Source organism: Sinocyclocheilus anshuiensis, unplaced genomic scaffold (assembly GCF_001515605.1).
Source record: "Sinocyclocheilus anshuiensis isolate Anshui unplaced genomic scaffold, SAMN03320099.WGS_v1.1 scaffold1762, whole genome shotgun sequence".
In the NCBI taxonomy this organism is placed as follows: domain Eukaryota; kingdom Metazoa; phylum Chordata; class Actinopteri; order Cypriniformes; family Cyprinidae; genus Sinocyclocheilus; species Sinocyclocheilus anshuiensis.
The window spans coordinates 283,722-304,176 of NW_015547656.1; the positions used below are offsets into that span (position 1 = coordinate 283,722).

The 20,455-nt window shown below is 32.7% G+C and overlaps 1 protein-coding gene across 3 annotated transcripts in view; it reads right to left on the bottom strand.

Annotated features, from left to right (window-relative positions):
• Positions 1-20,455, bottom strand: part of vdra (vitamin D receptor a) — a 59,449-nt gene that overhangs the window by 37,989 nt on the left and 1,005 nt on the right. The window contains exons 1-2 of one of the 3 annotated variants that reach the window (XM_016504406.1): positions 19,686-19,856; positions 18,825-18,887 (exon numbers count right to left, since the gene is read on the bottom strand). In XM_016504406.1, coding sequence (XP_016359892.1) covers positions 18,825-18,887; positions 19,686-19,716 — 94 coding nt within the window. In that variant the 5' untranslated portion in view covers positions 19,717-19,856. Of the gene's footprint in view, positions 1-18,824; positions 18,888-19,685; positions 19,857-20,455 lie in introns of those variants that run through there. The other 2 variants (XM_016504407.1, XM_016504408.1) reach the window with 2 other exon arrangements.

Genomic DNA, 20,455 nt, shown 5'->3' on the forward strand with positions numbered 1-20,455 from the left:
TACCGTGATATACCGCATTACCGAATACCGGCACATGTCTACTGACAAATGGGCAAAACCTAGGATAGTGGCATGTTTATAAAATGTAAAATTACAACTAATTAGTATTTGGGGTGGAAGTAACTAGTCTTTTAATATGTCATAAATAGATTTTTGTTGTAAATATGCCTGAGAAGATTGTTACACTGAATGACATTTTAGTGGGTGTCTTCTGTAAATCAGGGACAAATGTATGATATTTATTTTTTGCTTGGAAAAACAAAAACAAAACTGCAATTAAATTAAACAGAAAACTTTTTACATTTTTTGGGGGAAAACAACAACAATTTAAAGCAGTATTACACTTATTGTTTTTATCTTGGTCATGAATGTAGCCTTTGATGATGATATGACAAATATGATAAATATGAAGTAAACTGGTGTCAATTTTCCAAATAGATAAGCTTATGAATTTACATTACAGCCGTATCATTTCCAGCTTGTTTCAAATTTCCTTCTGGTTAAAAAAAACAATAATAATATTAAAAGATAATAATATGTGAATATGGAAAATGAGTTGAGAAGTAAACCACAACAAGAGAAGACATTATTTGTAGAAACGAACAAAAACGAAGACTGTTAAAATAAGTCAGACTCAAGCCGAGTGAAAACAGAGCAGCTTCGTCTGAAACACAGCTCTTAAAACACTCAAGACATCAGTGTGCATCTCGAAGGGATCCTTCATTCCTGGTTACACCGAAAGTTTTATCTCTGAACGTTTTGCTGCATGAAGGATGGAAATGACGTCCTTGGCAAACAGCTTCCGTTGTCATGGCAACCCATTTCCCGCTCCACTAATTGATGTTGTTAATGTGTCCTGACCGATGGAGGATTATGATTGTGTGTCAAAGGTCATGAGCTGGAAACGGCCCACAAACCGAGCGAAACCCATGAATAATCAGCTCAGAGCCGTCCGGAGAAACACAAGCTCATTATATCAAAGTGAAAATCTGCTCTCGGGAGTGTACGAGCTCGCTGACAGCTAACATCAACACATCAGCGCTTCAGTGAGGTTTTGTCAAGATTGCAAAACAATAATAATACATTCAGTAACAGTTAATTCAGTATGATTTAGTTAAATCAAAGGCTACATTCACAACACAAAAAAAAAAATAAAACTTATAAATTATAAAAATGATACATACAATTTTTTAGAATTTATACATTACATATATTATATTATATATTTTAATATTGAACGTTTTGCTGCATGAAGGATGGAAATGACGTCCTTGGCAAACAGCTTCCGTTGTCATGGCAACCCATTTCCCGCTCCACTAATTGATGTTTTTACCACTAAATGTCGAGATATAGAAAACAATAGCGATTATGTGGGAGGAAAAACGGGAGAAGAGCAGTTCATGCTCAAGAGCTTCATTCACCATCATGAACACCAGCAGACAAACCCCAATTAAAAACCAAACTACTCCACTGACTAAACAAAAACACCCGACTGACAGACTCACGCTGATCTCAAACTGAATACAACTAATGCAAAGGAGCTGTTTAGAAAATATGACAGAAATCTTTAGCACATTCGTGGAAACTTGTGTGAGTGTATGTGTGTGTGTGTGTGTGAGTGTGTGTGTGTGTGTGTGTGCGTGTGTGTGTGTGTGTATATTAGAGGTAAAATAAATATATAATATAGACAATTTATTATTAATAATAATATTAGTAATAATAATAATTAATTAAATTAATTAAAATGAATTAAAAGCAATGCATCAAATGTTATATACATGCATATATAATATTCAATTAAATTCTTACATGTATTATTACATATATTTTTCACTTATATATCATTGCTCTTTTGTTAGTTTTGACTGCTTTTATTGTCTTCATTTGTAAGTCGCTTTGGATAAAAGCGTCTGCTAAATTACTAAATGTAAATGTAATGCAAACATAAATATGGTTTCTAGCTCCTAATAATTCTGACAGAGACAATCCACAATGGATTGGGACTTTGCTACTGTGGATAAAAGCGTCTGCTAAATGACTAAATGTAAATATTACTAAAAATATATAATATAGATAATTTATTATTAATAATAATAATAATAATTAATTAAATTAATTAATTAAAATTAATTAAAAGCAATGCATACAATTTTATATACATATGCTGCACTGCTTTTAAATTAATTAATTTGTAGTGAATTTAAAAAGATGTTTCCTCACACATGCTCCTGGTTTTACTGTGAGTGAATCATCAGTGCAATTTACTGTAAACGACTTTGCTTTTCCGCTGACATCATCAAGGCCGCCATTCATTTATTAACGCCCACTTTTCACCAGCTAAGCACTAAACCACGTCATATTAGATACAATACTTTCCATTGTCAGTCACATTTGAACTCAGAATGGTTGAACATTTTCAGTGAATTGATATTTGTTCAATGATCCGGCGAGCCGCTGATGAAACAAACGCGGTGCTGAAACGCTCGTCAGGTGGGTGTCAACGTGATTCTAGCGCTCAAGCGAGCAGAACACAAACCCAAGAACACAGCGCTTCAGACACGAACCAAAACCACAGGCCGGGAACGTCTCGTCCTGCTGGGCTTCAAAGAGAAACGGCCGTAATTACATCTGCAGCCGCTCCACTTCAACATCATCGCCAGGCCGCAAGAATTCAATTAACTCAGCGCTAAACACAGAGGTCACATGGACCCGAAACCCCAAGAACTCAAGAACATCAGCTCTCCGAACAGAGAAAAACATCCTGCTGTGAAAAACAGGAAAGATCACGAAACTCTAAATGAGAATCTATTTTAAGACGCTTCATGCGTCTCTGTTTTTAATCTAATTTACTGCTAAATCATACACAAGATGTTGTTCTCATAAAATATAAGACAAAAAAACTACTATATAAAAAATCTTTTTTTATATCTAGCACCAAATGCTACATTCATGGCAAAAATAAAACCATTTTTTTTATTCATCAAGGATGCATTAAATTGATTAAAAGTGCCAGTAAAGACATTTATAATGTTACAAAAGATTTCTATTTCAAATAAATGCTGTTCTTCTGAACTTTCTATTCATCTGTGAATCCTGACAAATAAAATGCATCACATTTTCCACAAAAATAATGTGCAGCACAACTGTTTTCAACATTGAGAATAATCAGAAATGTTTCTTGAGCAGCAAATCAGCATATTAGAATGATTTCTGAAGATCATGTGACACTGAAGACTGGAGTAATGATGCTGAAAATACAGCTGCGCATCACAGAAATACATTACAGCTTAACAGATATTCACATAGAAAACAGCTGTTTTACATTATAATAATATTTCACAATTTTTAGAATAATATAATTATTATATAATATAAAATATAAAAATATATTATATAATAATTATATAACAAAATAATTTATATTTAGAATTTTATTTATATTTATTTTATATCATTTATATTTATTTTATAATAATATTTCACAATTTTTACTGTATTTTTTTAATCAAATAAATGCAGCCTTGCCGAGCAGAAGAGACTTCTTTCGTTACGGTTAACACATAAATAAATGTCACGTTGCTCATGTTCTGTGTACAATTGATTTAGAATTATTAAAAAAAACATCCCTAGTGCAAATCATTATCTTTTCAAAAAGGATAAATCATCCATTAGAGAGCTAAACGATATCAAACACTTTCAGATGCTGTGCTTAACCGTAAATGACCAGTTTACACCAACAGTACCACGGTATTACCGCGTTCTGTTATTCTCTCCGCAGTCACTCCATCGGTCTGTTTACGAGCTCTTAAAGCTCTCGAGCGTTTAACAGACGGGGATTTTTCTCTTCGAGCTTCTCGATCTTTAAACAGCAGACAGCATCTATCCATCCGTCTCACATGAATGCATATTTCTGAGTAATCCAATTGACTAAAAACTGATGATTCATAAGAAAACTATTGACATCAGTGCAAAAACAGCCTCACGTTATGAAACGCTCAAAAAAATATTTAGGCCTAAGATTTATGTATTTGAATTGCATTTAAAGTTTCCATGCATTTGGATTACGTAGTTCATTATTTTTTATTATTTTGGATTACGCAGTTATTGTTTTTATATTAAGACTAAACTTAATGCGATGCATATTTGTCAGTCAAACATAAATAAATCTGATTTCGGCACTCAAAACAAACTACTTGCATCTATTTGAATTTATTTAATGATATATATTTTTTATTTTTATATTATATTATTTTTAATCATTTTATTTAATAATTTTTTACATTCATTTCTACATTATTATTTTTATATTTTAAACATTTTATTTAAATAATAATTTTTACATTCATTCGTGTGCGTGTGAGTGTGTGTGTGCGTGTGCGCGTGAGTGTGTGCGTGTGCGCATGAGTGTGTGTGTGTGCGCGTGCGAGTGTGCGCGAGCGTGTGAGTGTGTGTGTGCGTGCGCGTGTGTGTGTGTTTTAAATAAAATTATTACAAAATTCTAAATTTAAATTATTTAAAATGTCAATTTAAATAAAAATGTATCATTTTAATTTATTCATCTGCTATGATCATTTTTAAATAATTGTTATATACATATGTAATTAAAATCAGTCCAACAAATTATATATATTATTTAAATTAATATTAACTGAAATATGTTTCTATTCCACTTAATTAATTGATTTAAAATATAACTACTAACAAGATTTAATCTTTAAAAAACATTATTTGCCAATAGGCTAAGAAAAACAAAATAAATTCAAGATAATATTCCCCCGAAAACAAATTGCTTTCAAATAAAGCCAACCTTTAACGGTGTTTAGATCCGATATTTTTTTGCAGTGTAAGAACTGCAACGATTCAAAGGCACTAATAACTGAAATCATGTGCTAATCACTCATTATACACATTATTATAACTTGCATGATTAATGACCTGATTAACAAGTCAGAGGACGTCGGGCATTTTCTGCAATAATTCGCTGTCTCGCGGTTCTGCGTCTAAAATAGTGACAGCAGCAGCAGAGTAACAGAGCCTTAAAGAGTCTGACGAAGCCACGATGACGTGAGAAACAGCTGCCAAACGGACAGAGAGAGAGCAGTGAGGTAACGGCATTAAACAGCTGTACGATCCAAACACAAACACTCTCGCTCGCTCTCAACCGTTTCCTTTCCCCTCACTTTCACTTCCTCTCTCGCTCTCGCTAATGAAGACGCTCTCCAAACTCAAGGACGGTCCAGAGCTGCTGCCAGACACAACAACAGCCGGCGGAAACACAGTCCAGAAAGACGGCCTGCAGGATTTTTTCTGTTGGCCCGGTCGGACAATTTTTTACTTGCCCTGCCAATATTTTCACTGGCCATGCCACAAAAAATATATTTCTGTCATGACAACTCTTGGAGGGATTGGCATGGTAATGTACATGACAATGTTAATCAGGGTTCCCACACCTTGGTTAACTTAAAATTCAAGGACCTTGCAAAGCAATTCAACATTAATTTCACGGTGTGTCTGTGAAACGTTAAGGTACCACTGTAGTAGTTTCGTGGGCGCGTGAACGTCATGGCAACGTACAACTATGGCAAGCCACAAGAGTCAGAATTACGCTATAGATAAATCGCATTTACATACAAAATGCTGTTTTTGCGTTTAAAACAGCATTAGCGCCTTCAAATACGCCGTCCTGATAGCAGATGCCATAAAAAACGTGCGTAAACGGTAAAAAAACGCCGTATTTAACGGCATAAATTTAATTCTGACTCTTTTGGCTTGCCATATGCAACACAAAGTAACGTAACGCGTAAAATGCGTGTAACTAACGTAAATCAAGCAAGCTAGTATGCATAGGCCACGAAGTGTTAGCGAAATAACACATTAGCAGACCGGAGGGAATAATAGAGTAGAAAACTTCTTGCGCAAAATAAATTCAAGCACTTTCAAGGACCTGTATCTATGTACGTTTATTTTCGAAAACTTTCCAGGGCCTTGACATTTTTTTTTTTCAGATTCACAAACTTTCAAGGATTTCGAGGACCCGTGGGAACCCTGGTTAATGTATTTGGTCTTGGCGGAATAGATCTGCTACGCTGCTGCTGCGGCAGAGCAAGAGCCGAGACATGCTACTGCCAACACATCCACAACAGGCTGCTGTGAGCATGTAAGAAATACTGCTGCTGCACATATAACATACATGAAATAACCCCCATATAGCATAACCCCCATATAGCATACATGAATCACCTCGTAGCAGATCTATACAGGTGGAGCTGGGGAAGGTGGAGGGTTTCTGAAGCAAGCTGCAACTGCTACTGCAAGCACGAATCATATATTTGAATGTTAAGCAGCGAGCTTATTGGCTACCGATACAGGAGAGAACCAATCAGCTGCCATGTGATAATGATGTCATTAGGTCAGATTGAGTTAGACCTATCGGACTGCGCCATCTAGAGTTTCATGCCAGAACTCTGTATATAATAATAAAATTAATAAATTATTAGATGTTGTTATTGTTTTTGACCCATGTTATCTTGTGTTAGGGCTGGGCGATATGGCCAAAAAATTATCACGATATAATTTTTTTTCATATCAGTCGATATCGATAATTATCACGATAAATGTCAAATTTTAATTTCTTTCAAGTTTAAAGGCAGATTTTTGCTACAATGTGAAAGTTGTAAAAACCAGACGATTAATTGTGGTTTTAAACTATTCTTTATGGTACAGAACATGACGAACACTTCACGCTTTTGAATTCTTTACACTTTTACAGACATGTTTCCTTAACAAAATAAGTATCTAAATAGAAGAAAAAAAATAACTTCTTAGTTCTGCATGTTCTAATGTGTAATATTGTTTCAAATGAAGAAACAGGTTTGTGTCGCCTGTAGGGTTGCAAAGGGGTGGAACATTTCTGGTAAATTTCCAAAAACTTTCCAAAAAATCCCTGGAAAGTTTCCAAAATTTCTGGAATGTTTCCGAAATTTACTGGACATTTTCCACCTTTTTGCAACCCTAGTTGCCTGATAATATTAAAAATATAACATTCTCTTAGAAATACACATTTGATAGTAGCTTGAGTTAGGATGCAGATGTAGATTTATGTTCATTTTCAAAACCAGTAATATCTGTAAAAATTGTAGCAATCTCATTTTTAAATGGTGAAATTGAATTATTCTGACTGTTTGAGGTGTTTTTTGGTGTTCATTGGTTGTCCATAGTAGCATACATTTAGATCATTATAATCAAAGTTAAAACCACAAATATAGCACCTCAATACCATGGTAAAAATGTAATATGGCTTCTAGGTATCTGTATGAAAACCAGTAGTTTAAATACATTTAGTATATAAACGCATAAACGCCATTAATCACAAAACAATACTGTAATTATATTCCATTACTCCTCCTCCAATACATTTAATACATGTCTACATTAATAATATAATAAAATTCGACACAATACCATGGTGCATTTAGTGGTACTACAGTAAATCTATGGTAAATGATGGCGATTTGTAGATTAAAAAGTCTTACAAAATGGATAGTTCCGGTGCTTGATTCTGATTGGCTGAGCCGCATTGTAAATTACTCTACAAACATACACATTTGTTTACGTTTGTGTGTTGCTCGGCAACCACTTTGTTACAACCACAACTGATTCTGAGGAGCTACATTGTTTGGTGGAAGAATACTGTTTTTATTAATATCATTACACTTTATTTGCTCTGTTTTATTTTGTGAAACCTTACTACGTATATGGAATAATCGTTTTATAAAAGCATTAAGCCCCGTGAAGCCGTGGTTTACAGTGAATTTATAACAGCTAAGGGGGTTTTAGGCACTCCGCTTCGCGTCGTACCTAACCACGCCCCTTAGCTGTTATAAATTCACTGTAAACCACGGCTTCTTGGGGCTTATTGCTTTATTCTAACTGTATCGTTGCGCAGTGTTTCTGCTGTTTGTCAGCGCTGTTTCATCTGGCTGTAAACAGAGTTATTTGTGTTCTTAAGATTCGAGATTCGACTCATCATCTGCTCTAGTGAAGCTCGCGCCGCACCGCTGTTTGAACTTTGATCCGAGCGGATAAACGCTCCGAGTGGCGCGCTTCAAATGACTAGCGCTCTTTCGTTCCGCCTTTGCCGCATAAACATTATATCGAACATTTATCGAAATCTTCATATTGTTTATCGAGGAAATTGAGAACAATGATACAAAGCAAAGGTGCTTTAGATTTGTAGGTGTTCAAGTACGGAAATTGAACACTTAAATGTACATATGCGTCTTAAAGGTACAGCAGCATTTAAACAAGAAATTGCTATAATAAAAATTTTATAATAAAAATGTAATGTTAACCACTACTAATAATAATACTACTAATAATAATAAACTTAAATTCAGTTTATTTTTCGCATCAAATTGGCAATATTTTTTTTTTTTAGGAGCAAAACAAATTAAATAGATTAGATTAATGGTTTAAAACAAGAAACAACTACATAAAAAAATAATAAAAAAGTAAACTGAATCCGGTTTAATTTTCTCATCTCGCTGGCAAATAATTTTCATGTTTTGCAAAAATTCCATTTGCTAAAAATTACTTAAATTCAAAATAATATTCTCAGAAAACAGGTTTTATGCAATTTTGCCTCTGAAGTAAAATCAATCTTTAAGGCTTTTTAGGTATTTAATTGGAAAATCAAATAGTTTTACAAATTCAAATTCATTTACATATGCATTTTAAAGATATAGCAGCATTTAAACTATAAAAAATAATAATAATAATACTTAAATTCTGTTCATTTTTCCTATCCAATAAATGTTTCCCAGAGAAAAAACAAACAAAAAACAAATTTATTAGATTAATGGATTTTTTTTTTTTTTAAGAAGCAACTACACAAAAATAATAGCAATTTAATAACTTATTTATGTTATTCCAGGTTTATTCTTTAAAAAAGCACTATTTACTAATGGAACAGACAATTCTTAAATTCATGATAATATCCTCTGTAAACAAACCTGCATTTTTATTTGTAAAATCAATAATTAAGCCAGTTTAGATACTTCAGTGGAAAACGAGCCCAGTATTGCACGGGTCAGAGAGAGGGTGGAAAATGGTCATAATGAGTGTCTTGGCTAAAATTATAAGTGAGTTACAGAGAAATAAATACATGCTAAAATGTTCCCTGAAGAGCCTTTCGTCACGCTGTAATGTGAATGTGTGTGGATGTGTTGTGGCATCAGCGGTGAACAGCTCTCAGTATTTGGGGTAAAGGTCACGTCATTATTTCTTCCTGTATGTTTGCTTTCATTTTCAAGACAAGAGGAGCTTTGAAGTTATTTGGACTGATAAGTATCTAACTATGCAGTAAACATGAACACTTCCTTGTGCTGATACTAAAATACTTCCATATTTACCAAGATACTACATGTTTCCCATATTCATTCATATCATGATACTGTAAGTGTCTTCAAAGAACACCATTGTAAAACCACTTAAAAACTATAATACTAAACTGATCCACTGATACGGATCAATGACATTCAAATAATTTATTTAATTATTAATCTTGTTTAATGTATTAATTAATGTATTTATTTAATCTATTAACTTAACTTATTTGTATTTAAATTATTTAATTTTTTTAACTTAATACAATAATTCAAAATGTACTTATTTAAAAAAAATATTTAGTTAAATTATTTATTTTTAATGTAAAAATATATTTAAAAGATTTTTTGTAATAAATAGAATAATATAATCTAATGACAAAATATAATTATTTTAAATTATTTATTTATTTGAAATAAAATAATTCGACAAATAAATATTTTTTCGGTCATCAAAAATGAAATTGGCAAAATATTTATGTAATTATTTAATTTAATAAAATGTATTTATTCTAATTATTTATTTGAAATAAATAAAATAATTCTACAAAAAATAAATATTTTTCTGTCATTCAAAAATGAAAATGCCAAAAATATGTATTTTTGAAAATTATTTATTTATTTTAAATAAATCAAATTATTCTACAAATAAATATTTTTTTCGGTCATCAAAAATGAAGTTGGCAAAATATTTATTTATTTATTTATTTTAATAAAATGTATTTATTTTAATTATTTATTTGAAATAAATAAAATAATTCTACAAAAAATAAATATTTTTCTGTCATTCAAAAATGAAAATGCCAAAAATATGTATTTTTGAAAATTATTTATTTATTTTAAATAAATCAAATTATTCTACAAATAAATATTTTTTTCGGTCATCAAAAATGAAGTTGGCAAAATATTTATTTATTTATTTATTTTAATAAAATGTATTTATTTTAATTATTTATTTGAAATAAATAAAATAATTCTACAAAAAAATAAATATTTTTCTGTCATTCAAAAATGAAAATGCCAAAAATAAGTATTTTTTAAAAATTATAAATTATTTAGAAATAAATCAAATTCTTCTACAAGGAAAAAAAAAAGAAAGAAAGTGACAAATGTTTTTAGTTTTTAATACACTGTTCAAAGCAGATCTCAAATTTTACAGCAGAATCACTAATTGTAATAAATATGGTATTTTGGAGGCTCACCACGATTGTGGTAATCCGCAAACTATCATTCTCATGGTAATTATTTTTTAAAGGCCCAAACCGTGTCTCTTCGGGAAACAAAATATGAAAGCAGAAAAACAGACGGAAAGAAAGAGGAAAAGCAGCAAGAGGAATTCGTGAATGGGGTCAGACATGCTGTATCCCGTCACCCTCATGTTCCCTTTCCATCACATCAACACTAACACGGGGGCTTGTTACCCGGCGACCAATCAGAAGCTCGGGGCTTGTGTTACACAGCCAATCAGAGTGCGGCAGCCCCACCCTCGCCCCCCCCGACAGCCACAGCGCGAGTGAACGAGAACGAGAGAGAGAGAGAAAGGGCCAGACTTCTGCTGGAAGCATGAAATTCCTCTTCAGTCCTGATCAGAGTTCACTTGCATAAGAAAAGCACGTATAATCTTCGCATTTATGATTCGCACTGCACTTAATACGCACGCAATCTGGTATTTAAACTTCTGGCCTGTAAAATATTTATCTTCTCATGAAATACTGCTTTCAGTCCCTGCTGAGGAGGGGCGTGTCTTCGGCTGATTGACAGCTCGGGGAGCCCCGCCTCTCATAAACGCAGCATTGGCGGGCACCACTTAAAAACTATAATACTAAACTGATCCACTGATACGGATCAATGACATTCAAATAATTTATTTAATTATTAATCTTGTTTAATGTATTAATTAATGTATTTATTTAATCTATTAACTTAACTTATTTGTATTTAAATTATTTAATTTTTTTAACTTAATACAATAATTCAAAATGTACTTATTTAAAAAAAATATTTAGTTAAATTATTTATTTTTAATGTAAAAATATATTTAAAAGATTTTTTGTAATAAATAGAATAATATAATCTAATGACAAAATATAATTATTTTAAATTATTTATTTATTTGAAATAAAATAATTCGACAAATAAATATTTTTTCGGTCATCAAAAATGAAATTGGCAAAATATTTATTTATTTATTTAATTTAATAAAATGTATTTATTTTAATTATTTATTTGAAATAAATAAAATAATTCTACAAAAAATAAATATTTTTCTGTCATTCAAAAATGAAAATGCCAAAAATATGTATTTTTGAAAATTATTTATTTATTTTAAATAAATCAAATTATTCTACAAATAAATATTTTTTTCGGTCATCAAAAATGAAGTTGGCAAAATATTTATTTATTTATTTATTTTAATAAAATGTATTTATTTTAATTATTTATTTGAAATAAATAAAATAATTCTACAAAAAAATAAATATTTTTCTGTCATTCAAAAATGAAAATGCCAAAAATAAGTATTTTTTAAAAATTATTTATTTATTTGAAATAAATCAAATTCTTCTACAAGGAAAAAAAAAAGAAAGAAAGTGACAAATGTTTTTAAAGGTTCTTACACTGTTCAAAGCAGATCTCAAATTTTACAGCAGAATCACTAATTGTAATAAATATGGTATTTTGGAGGCTCACCACGATTGTGGTAATCCGCAAACTATCATTCTCATGGTAATTATTTTTTAAAGGCCCAAACCGTGTCTCTTCGGGAAACAAAATATGAAAGCAGAAAAACAGACGGAAAGAAAGAGGAAAAGCAGCAAGAGGAATTCGTGAATGGGGTCAGACATGCTGTATCCCGTCACCCTCATGTTCCCTTTCCATCACATCAACACTAACACGGGGGCTTGTTACCCGGCGACCAATCAGAAGCTCGGGGCTTGTGTTACACAGCCAATCAGAGTGCGGCAGCCCCACCCTCGCCCCCCCCGACAGCCACAGCGCGAGTGAACGAGAACGAGAGAGAGAGAGAAAGGGCCAGACTTCTGCTGGAAGCATGAAATTCCTCTTCAGTCCTGATCAGAGTTCACTTGCATAAGAAAAGCACGTATAATCTTCGCATTTATGATTCGCACTGCACTTAATACGCACGCAATCTGGTATTTAAACTTCTGGCCTGTAAAATATTTATCTTCTCATGAAATACTGCTTTCAGTCCCTGCTGAGGAGGGGCGTGTCTTCGGCTGATTGACAGCTCGGGCAGCCCCGCCTCTCATAAACGCAGCATTGGCGGGAGTTTCCCATCATAACTCGCATAATCACTTTCACATTGAACATTCCTGCGCAGTGGCGAAACGCACTTGTCTAGACGCAATCTAACGTCTGATTAAATTAAGCGAGGAAAGGGAAATTATAATCGTAAGTTAAAAATAACGGCGACATGACCTCACTTGATTTCTAACATACATATACTTTCTGTAAAGAAAGGTTGTGACTCGCATTGATTAATCGATCTGAACCAATATCGATTCTTCGATCTTTAACGTGGTGTGACAGATCACTGTAGATGTGAACCGATCGTCAGGATCATTTATATCAGGAAAGTCATTCAATGTTCATGAACTTCATAGATATCTAGAAAAAACAACTCTAGAATGGAACATATTAGTAAATATATGCACTATATTACATAATCATTATATTTTTGTCTGTTAGTGATGTCTTATTTAATGTACGTATGTAACGAATTGGCATAAAAACAATTATATTTTTAAAAAGTTATATAATTAATGCCTTATGTGCAATTTAAATATTAACATACACATTTTATTGTGTTGATTATTGTATCTAAAAAGTATCTTTTTTTTTTTACATTTAATAATATAGGTTGTTTTCCTAAAGAAAAATTGACATGTGTCGTTTCTAAGTATCTAAGATATATGATATGTTTTTATAATATCTTAAATATTTTTATATCATTTTCTCTCTATATGTATATATATATTTCTAATATTTAAACTTTTCTATTTTGTATATGTGTGTGTAAATATTATATATAAAATTATATAAATATATTTTTATATATTTTATATATCTATATATTGTTAAAAAACATTTAATATTTTTCTATTATAGAAATTATAAATTATACCTACCTGAACAACTTAAAGCACAGTTCATATTAGTTGTATCTTGTTATTGTATTTGTTTGTGCCATTGCTTCTCATTTATCTATTCTTATTTTATTACTGACTGTTCACTTGTCTTTTTGTAGTTACAATAAATTCAATTCAGAGTTTGAAATCAAAGTTCTTTTTAAGTATCTTCCTCACAACATAAATATGAATCAACGACATTATAAATTGCAAAAAACACAAATATACTCAGTGACGAAACATTTCGATTGGATGACTGTAGTTTAAAAACATGTCTAAAAAACTCCCCTCTCGAATTAAAAAAAATCCCCTACATAAGAGCCACCTAAAGGGGAATCCCCTCCACCCCCCTTTTTCCAAAATGAAATTCAGGCCCTGTAACGTACAATATTTTTGTCCATTTATGGTGAAAATTGTGCATCAGATCTCTTTTTTGACGAATCAATTGTGCACACTGAACTTTAATTAATAAGGTTTGATCAAAGCACTTAAACCAACTATGAGCAATTAACAAAATAAAACCTCACTACACCAACAACCATTCCATCAAGCAAATGTCCAACTAATAACACTTATAAACATTAGTAGCCGGTCTAATGATGCTCATCGCCCCTGGAAACAACTAATCACCCAAAATATTAAAGCAGGACTTCCTGTAAGTCCGCGGTAACACAAGTGCAGCGTCCCGCGCGGAGCGGCCCATGTGGGAACTATTACGCACCTACGCCAGGACCCTCGCTGCTAAAACTCAGCACTCCGCGCAATCACGGGGTAATTAGTTTGGGAATGCTAAACCCGTGGCTAAATGGCTTTATCTCACTGAGCAGCGTCACATGGAGAACCCATGGTGTCTGGGTGGTCCGTTGCATGCAGAAAACCCGCTTCAGAAGTCGTTTAGCATGTCCTGAAGACAATTTACTCATTCTGCATTGAACAACTGCAGTCTAATGTGATTTGTTTGTTTGTTTGTTTGCTAATGGTGATTTCTTGTTAAACAAACAACCAACTAAAAAGGCGCAAACCACTACATGAACCTACCGTAACAACAATAAATAACAACAAAAAACCTAGTTTTGTAGTTTTTTAGTAGTTTAGCCTTTCTTGAACATATTTTAGTCTTGCTCGGTGTTTAGAAACGGCAGTTTCATTTTTTATTGCTAAAATAGATCAGACTAAAAACAAAGTTCATGTAGCTGTTTGCTTAACCATAACATAAAACTACAACAAAAGAGCTTGTTTTGTAGTTTTTCAGTAGTTTATTCTCTCTTGAATACGCTTTACACTTCAGTGTTTATTAACAGTGGTTTAGAGTTTCGTTGCTAAAATAAAACAAAGTTCACGGAGTGGTTTACTTGCAAATAAATAATGAAAAAATCTGTTTTTGTAGTTTTTCAGTAGTTTAGAAACTCTTGAATACAATTCACACTTGTTCAGTTTTTATCAACTACAATTTAGCTGTTTGTTAGTAAAATACAACAGACTACAAAGAAGTTCATGTAGCGTTTGCTTAAAAACAATGAAATAACAAAAAATCTGGATTTGTAGTTTTTCAGTAGTTTGTATGGAATTTGCACTTCAGTTCAGCGTTTATCAGCTACAGTTTAGATTTTCATTGCTAAAATACAACAGACTAAAAATGTAGCGATTTGCTTAAAAAAATAAAATAAAGAAACAACCAAAAAATCTGGTTTTGTAGTTTTTCAGTAGTTTAGAAACTCTTGAATGCAAATCACACTTCTTCAGTGTTCATCAACTACAATGTACAGTTTTGTTTTTGTAGTTTTTCAGTAGCTTATCTCTCTTGAACACATTTTACACTTGTTTTCTGTTTAGAAACTGCAGTTTAGACTTTCACTGCTAAAATACAACAGACTAAAAAAAGTTAATGTAGCGGTTTACTTAATTACAATAAATAATAAACTACAAAAAAATATCCGGATTTGTAGTTTTTCAGTGGCTTAGTCTATCTTGAACAGTTTAGTCTTCTTCAGTGTTTAAATTAGACTTTTATTGCTAAAATACAACGGACTAAATGGAAGTTCATGAAACAATAAATGACTATAAAAAAGGAGCTGGTTTTGTAGTTTTTCAGTAGTTTAGCATCTCTTGAACACAATTTACTTGTTCAGTGTTTATCAACTGCAGGTTTAGACTTCCGTTGCTAAAATACATTAGACAAAAACCAAAGTTCTTGTAGCGGTTTGCTTAATTACAATAAATAATAAACTGCAAAAGTATAAACTATAAACTAGTTTTACTAGTTTTTCAGTAGTTTAGTCTCTCGAACGCTTTACTCTTTTTCAGTGTTTAATTTAGAATTGTATTGCTAAAATACAACAGACTAATGTTAATGTAGTTAATGTAAGTTAATGCAGTTAATGTAACGAATTGCTTACTAATATTACATTAAATAACAACAAAACAAGCTTGTTTTGTAGTTTTTCAGTAGTTTAGTCTCTCTTGAACACAACTTACGTTTGTTCAGTGTTTATCAAATGAGGTTTAGACTTTCGCTGCTAAAATACAACAGACTAAAATGGAAGTTAATGACTTTAAATTTAATTAAGACTAAACTCTTTCATACCAATTTATTAAACATCTTTTTTTTTTTTTATTTATCAAACATTTTTGTCTGGTATAAGAACTCATAGCTATCACTGTTTCTTGTTAAGCAAACATACAACCCACTACATAAACTTATAATGAATAACAACAATTGAGCTGTTTTTTGTTGTTTTTCAGTAGTTTAGACTCTGCTGAACACAATTTACAATTGTTTAGTGTTTATTACTTGCATTTCAGATTTTTGTTGCCACAATACAACAGACTAAAAAGAGGTTCATGTAGTGTTTGCTTAATATAACAATAACACGAAAATAACAAAAAAATCTTTTGAAAAAAAGTTTTGTCGTTTTTCAGTAGTTTAGACTCTCTTGAACAGTTTACTTTTGTTCAGTGTTTAGAAATTTCAAATTAGGAACTGGTTGTTAAGATATAACACACACAAAAAAAAGTTAATGTAGCAGATTATAATTTAATACATTTTTTAAAAATTAAAAAAATTAGCTTTTTCAATTATCTATTTATTAAACATTTTTATAATTTTTTAAAAAATGTATTAAAGTGTTTGCTTAATATAACAATAACACGAAAATAACAAAAAAATCGTTTGAAAAAAAGTTTTGTAGTTTTTCAGTAGTTTAGACTCTCTTGAACACAGTTTACTTTTGTTCAGTGTTTAGAAATTTCAAATTAGGAACTGGTTGTTAAGATATAACACACACAAAAAAAAGTTAATGTAGCAGATTATAATTTAATACATTTTTTAAAAATTAAAAAAATTAGCTTTTTCAATTATCTATTTATTAAACATTTTTATAATTTTTAAAAAAATGTATTAAACAATTTTTGTCTGGTAAAAGAACTCACGGCTATAAAAGAAAAAAATCAGCACAGGTGCCATTTTCTGTCGTCCTCTCATTGTATTTTTGGCGTGAGTGTTGTTTCAAACACGCTCATAAAGATATCTAATCTCACAATTACGAAAAGCACAGTGTGTGTGTGTGTGAGTGTGAGTATGAGTGTGTGTGTGTGTGTGTGAGTGAGTGAGTGAGTGTGTGTGTGTGTGTGGCACATGTTCACGGCACACCACCACAATCGCCGCGTGTGCCGTTTAAAGCTCACCGCCATTCTTGCAAAGCAGCGCTTTTTCCCTTTAAAACAACTATAAAAGATTTATATCACAGGGAGCAAAGGCCACGCTCTGACACAAAACAAACACGGCAGATGCCAAACAGGGCAAAGTTTGTTTCAAATCATGCACGGGGGAAAAAAAGCTGATGTTTCACCTGCAAACGGCTCTGAAACACAAACACTTTTATATTTGTCAATCAGTTGAATTCAATGCATGCTAAGTGCTCTTTTATGCATGTTTTCCTCTAAAGACCACAGAAATGCATGACGTTGCAGCCGTTCCCAATGAAATGCAACACTTTAGAGTCCGTAGTACTGAGAAATATCAAGGCAACAGATGGAATAAAATACTATGAATTTGATTATAACAACCGTTTGCACTGCAGAAACCACTTCAGAAATCCTGCTCCATCACAGTCAAAAAGAGACGACTTGTATTTCTCATCTTATTTGTACGTCTGAGCCCTAGGCGAGCGTCTGATCCAACTAATAAAGCCAAAAGAAGAGATTCAATAACACTCGTAATGCCACTAACAATCACTGTAATAACAGACGGATTTATGCTGAAGGCCACACGCGGAATTCTTAAGTAAATGCATGCAATTATCTCAAACCTTTATATATAAAAAGACAAAAACATTTGGTCTGATACTGATAATTGTTTCGTTATGGCCATTAAATGATGTAATGATCTATATTATAAATCAATAGTGCTTTATGAGCTGTTGTTTTTAAAGCACACAGATCTACACCTATACGAAAAATGTAAAACTTCATAATTGCATCCTTATAGAAATAATGTAGAAATAAGCTCACAATTATGATATTATCATCAGAATCAGATTGATGCATTTAATTAAAACATGCTAATATTAGTCAATACTGTATGGTTTCCAATATATGCTTTTGTTTTATCACCATTGATTTTGAACATTGTTGTCTATTTATGGGTCTATTTTTATTTATTATGCCAGTTTTAGTTTCAAATGCTGCGTGTAAAACACTTTGATTTGTTTGGAAACGTGATACGTAAATAAAATTTGATACTACAATGCTTTCTTTCCCCCAAGTTTAATAAACATGCAACAAATCCCAAGTAATTTCTGCATTAACATGCCATTCTCTCATCTGTTTTGTATTTGATATTTAAACTAGGTTTTATTCTTTAAATAAAGACCCCAATATTCAGATGCAAATGCGTTCATTCAATACCAACGCAGAAAAATGCACACAAAATAAAAATAGATGCAGACTAAAGGGAAAAAAAGCTATATTCTGCATTCAATAAACCTTTCACTTTAATTATTTGTAAAATATAAGATCTTACACTCACAGCAACAAACTGAACTGTTAATTTAACACCAATGCAATAAAAATAAATGCATTTAACAAACACCTTTTACTAATGCTATCTGTGAAAAATAAGACCTTAACACTCACAATCCAGCAACAAACTGAACTTGACCATCATGGAAACACTGTATGGAGTTGAACTGATCTGACAAACACTGCAACTGGTGAATATGCAGCGCAAACACTGTAAACTGAAGCACATAAGCAATAAAAGCTGTTGAGAGAAACACAGTGAAAGTGTCTCTACCTGATGTGGCATCATCGTTTACTCTGGATTCACACAAGCCAGCTTCACATTTAGATTTGAGTCCTAAAACACACACACACACTCTATGAGTTTGGCAGCAACTCTCACAATATTACACACCACTAAACATCATTGAGAGCCCAGAATCAATCCGCAGAATCATTTACACACCAGCAAACAAATACAGGAGTGACATCCTGTTATTTTACAGAAGCTGATGTGAGTGTGAGCGTGTTGTTTTGTGTGTTAGTATGTCACACACACACTCAAACACACACACACACACAAACACACACACACACACACACACACACACACACACACACTCTCTCTCTCTCTCTCTGTCTCTCTAGCTCTCTCACACACACACACATACACTCGCACACACACACACACACTCGCTCTCTCACACACACACACACACACACACTCACTCTCTCACACACACACACACACACACACACACACACACACACACACACACACACACTCTCTCTCTCTCTCACACACACACACACACTCTCTCTCTCTCTCACACACACACACACACCTCTCTCTTTATTCACAAGGAAGTAGCATGTAAAGACAAAGTATCAGAAAACAACATTTCTTACATTGTTTGGGGAATTCCAGTGTAATTAAAATCCTAACCCCTTTCAATTTCAATTTGTATCTCTCTCTCTCTCTCTCTCTCTCTCTAGCTCTCTCACTCTCTCACACACTCACACACTCACACACACACACACACACACACACTAGCTCTCTCACACACTCACACACTCCACAGCCACATATTCGCGAAAACTGACAACTACAGCGATCTTTTCCCACACACTAAAATACAATGTAAGTACATCTTACCAAAGTTAATCGGACTTGTTTCCGTAAGCATCCACTGAATCCGTTCTCAGGGCGCAATTTTAACTCGCGTTTAGTCCCGCGGAAAGCTGCTGATTCTTCTTCTTCTTCTTCTTCTTCTTCTTCTTCTTCTTTTTCTTCTTTCTCCAGAATCTAGACAGACAGCAGCTTTGCGTCGCCCCGCCTCCCCCCGCGTGTCTATACACATAGTTACCGCGACGGCCAATCGCGGGCGGCCCTCGCGACACGGTCTCCGCCGATTGGGCGAAACGCCTGACAGCTCGATCGCGATTGGCCGAATGCCGCGCCTCTGACTGCGAAGGCGGGCGACGCCCCCTGCCCTTTAGGGGTGTGTCCTGACGTCATCGCTCGGCCGCTAAGAGGTAAACAATCTGTCCCTCACAGTGTTTCTGTGTTAGAAACGTTACAGATATCAAAAGTAGGTCATTCACGTTCAGAAGCTGATAATATGCAGGATTTTATTGCAATTTATGACTGGGATTTCCTTTACAATTAATATAACTAATATTTAATATTATTATTTTATCATTGCCAACTATATAAACTGATATTGTTGGACATCCAGGGTAAATAACAGGGTCATTTTGTTTGGTAAATAATATAAATACAATGTTACATGAATATGTAGGTTTTTATTGCAATTTATGACATAATTTGTGGGGATTTACTTTTAAATCAATATGACTATGTGACTAATATTTAATATTATTATTATTATTATTATAGTATGGATATCCAAGAACAACAGTGTA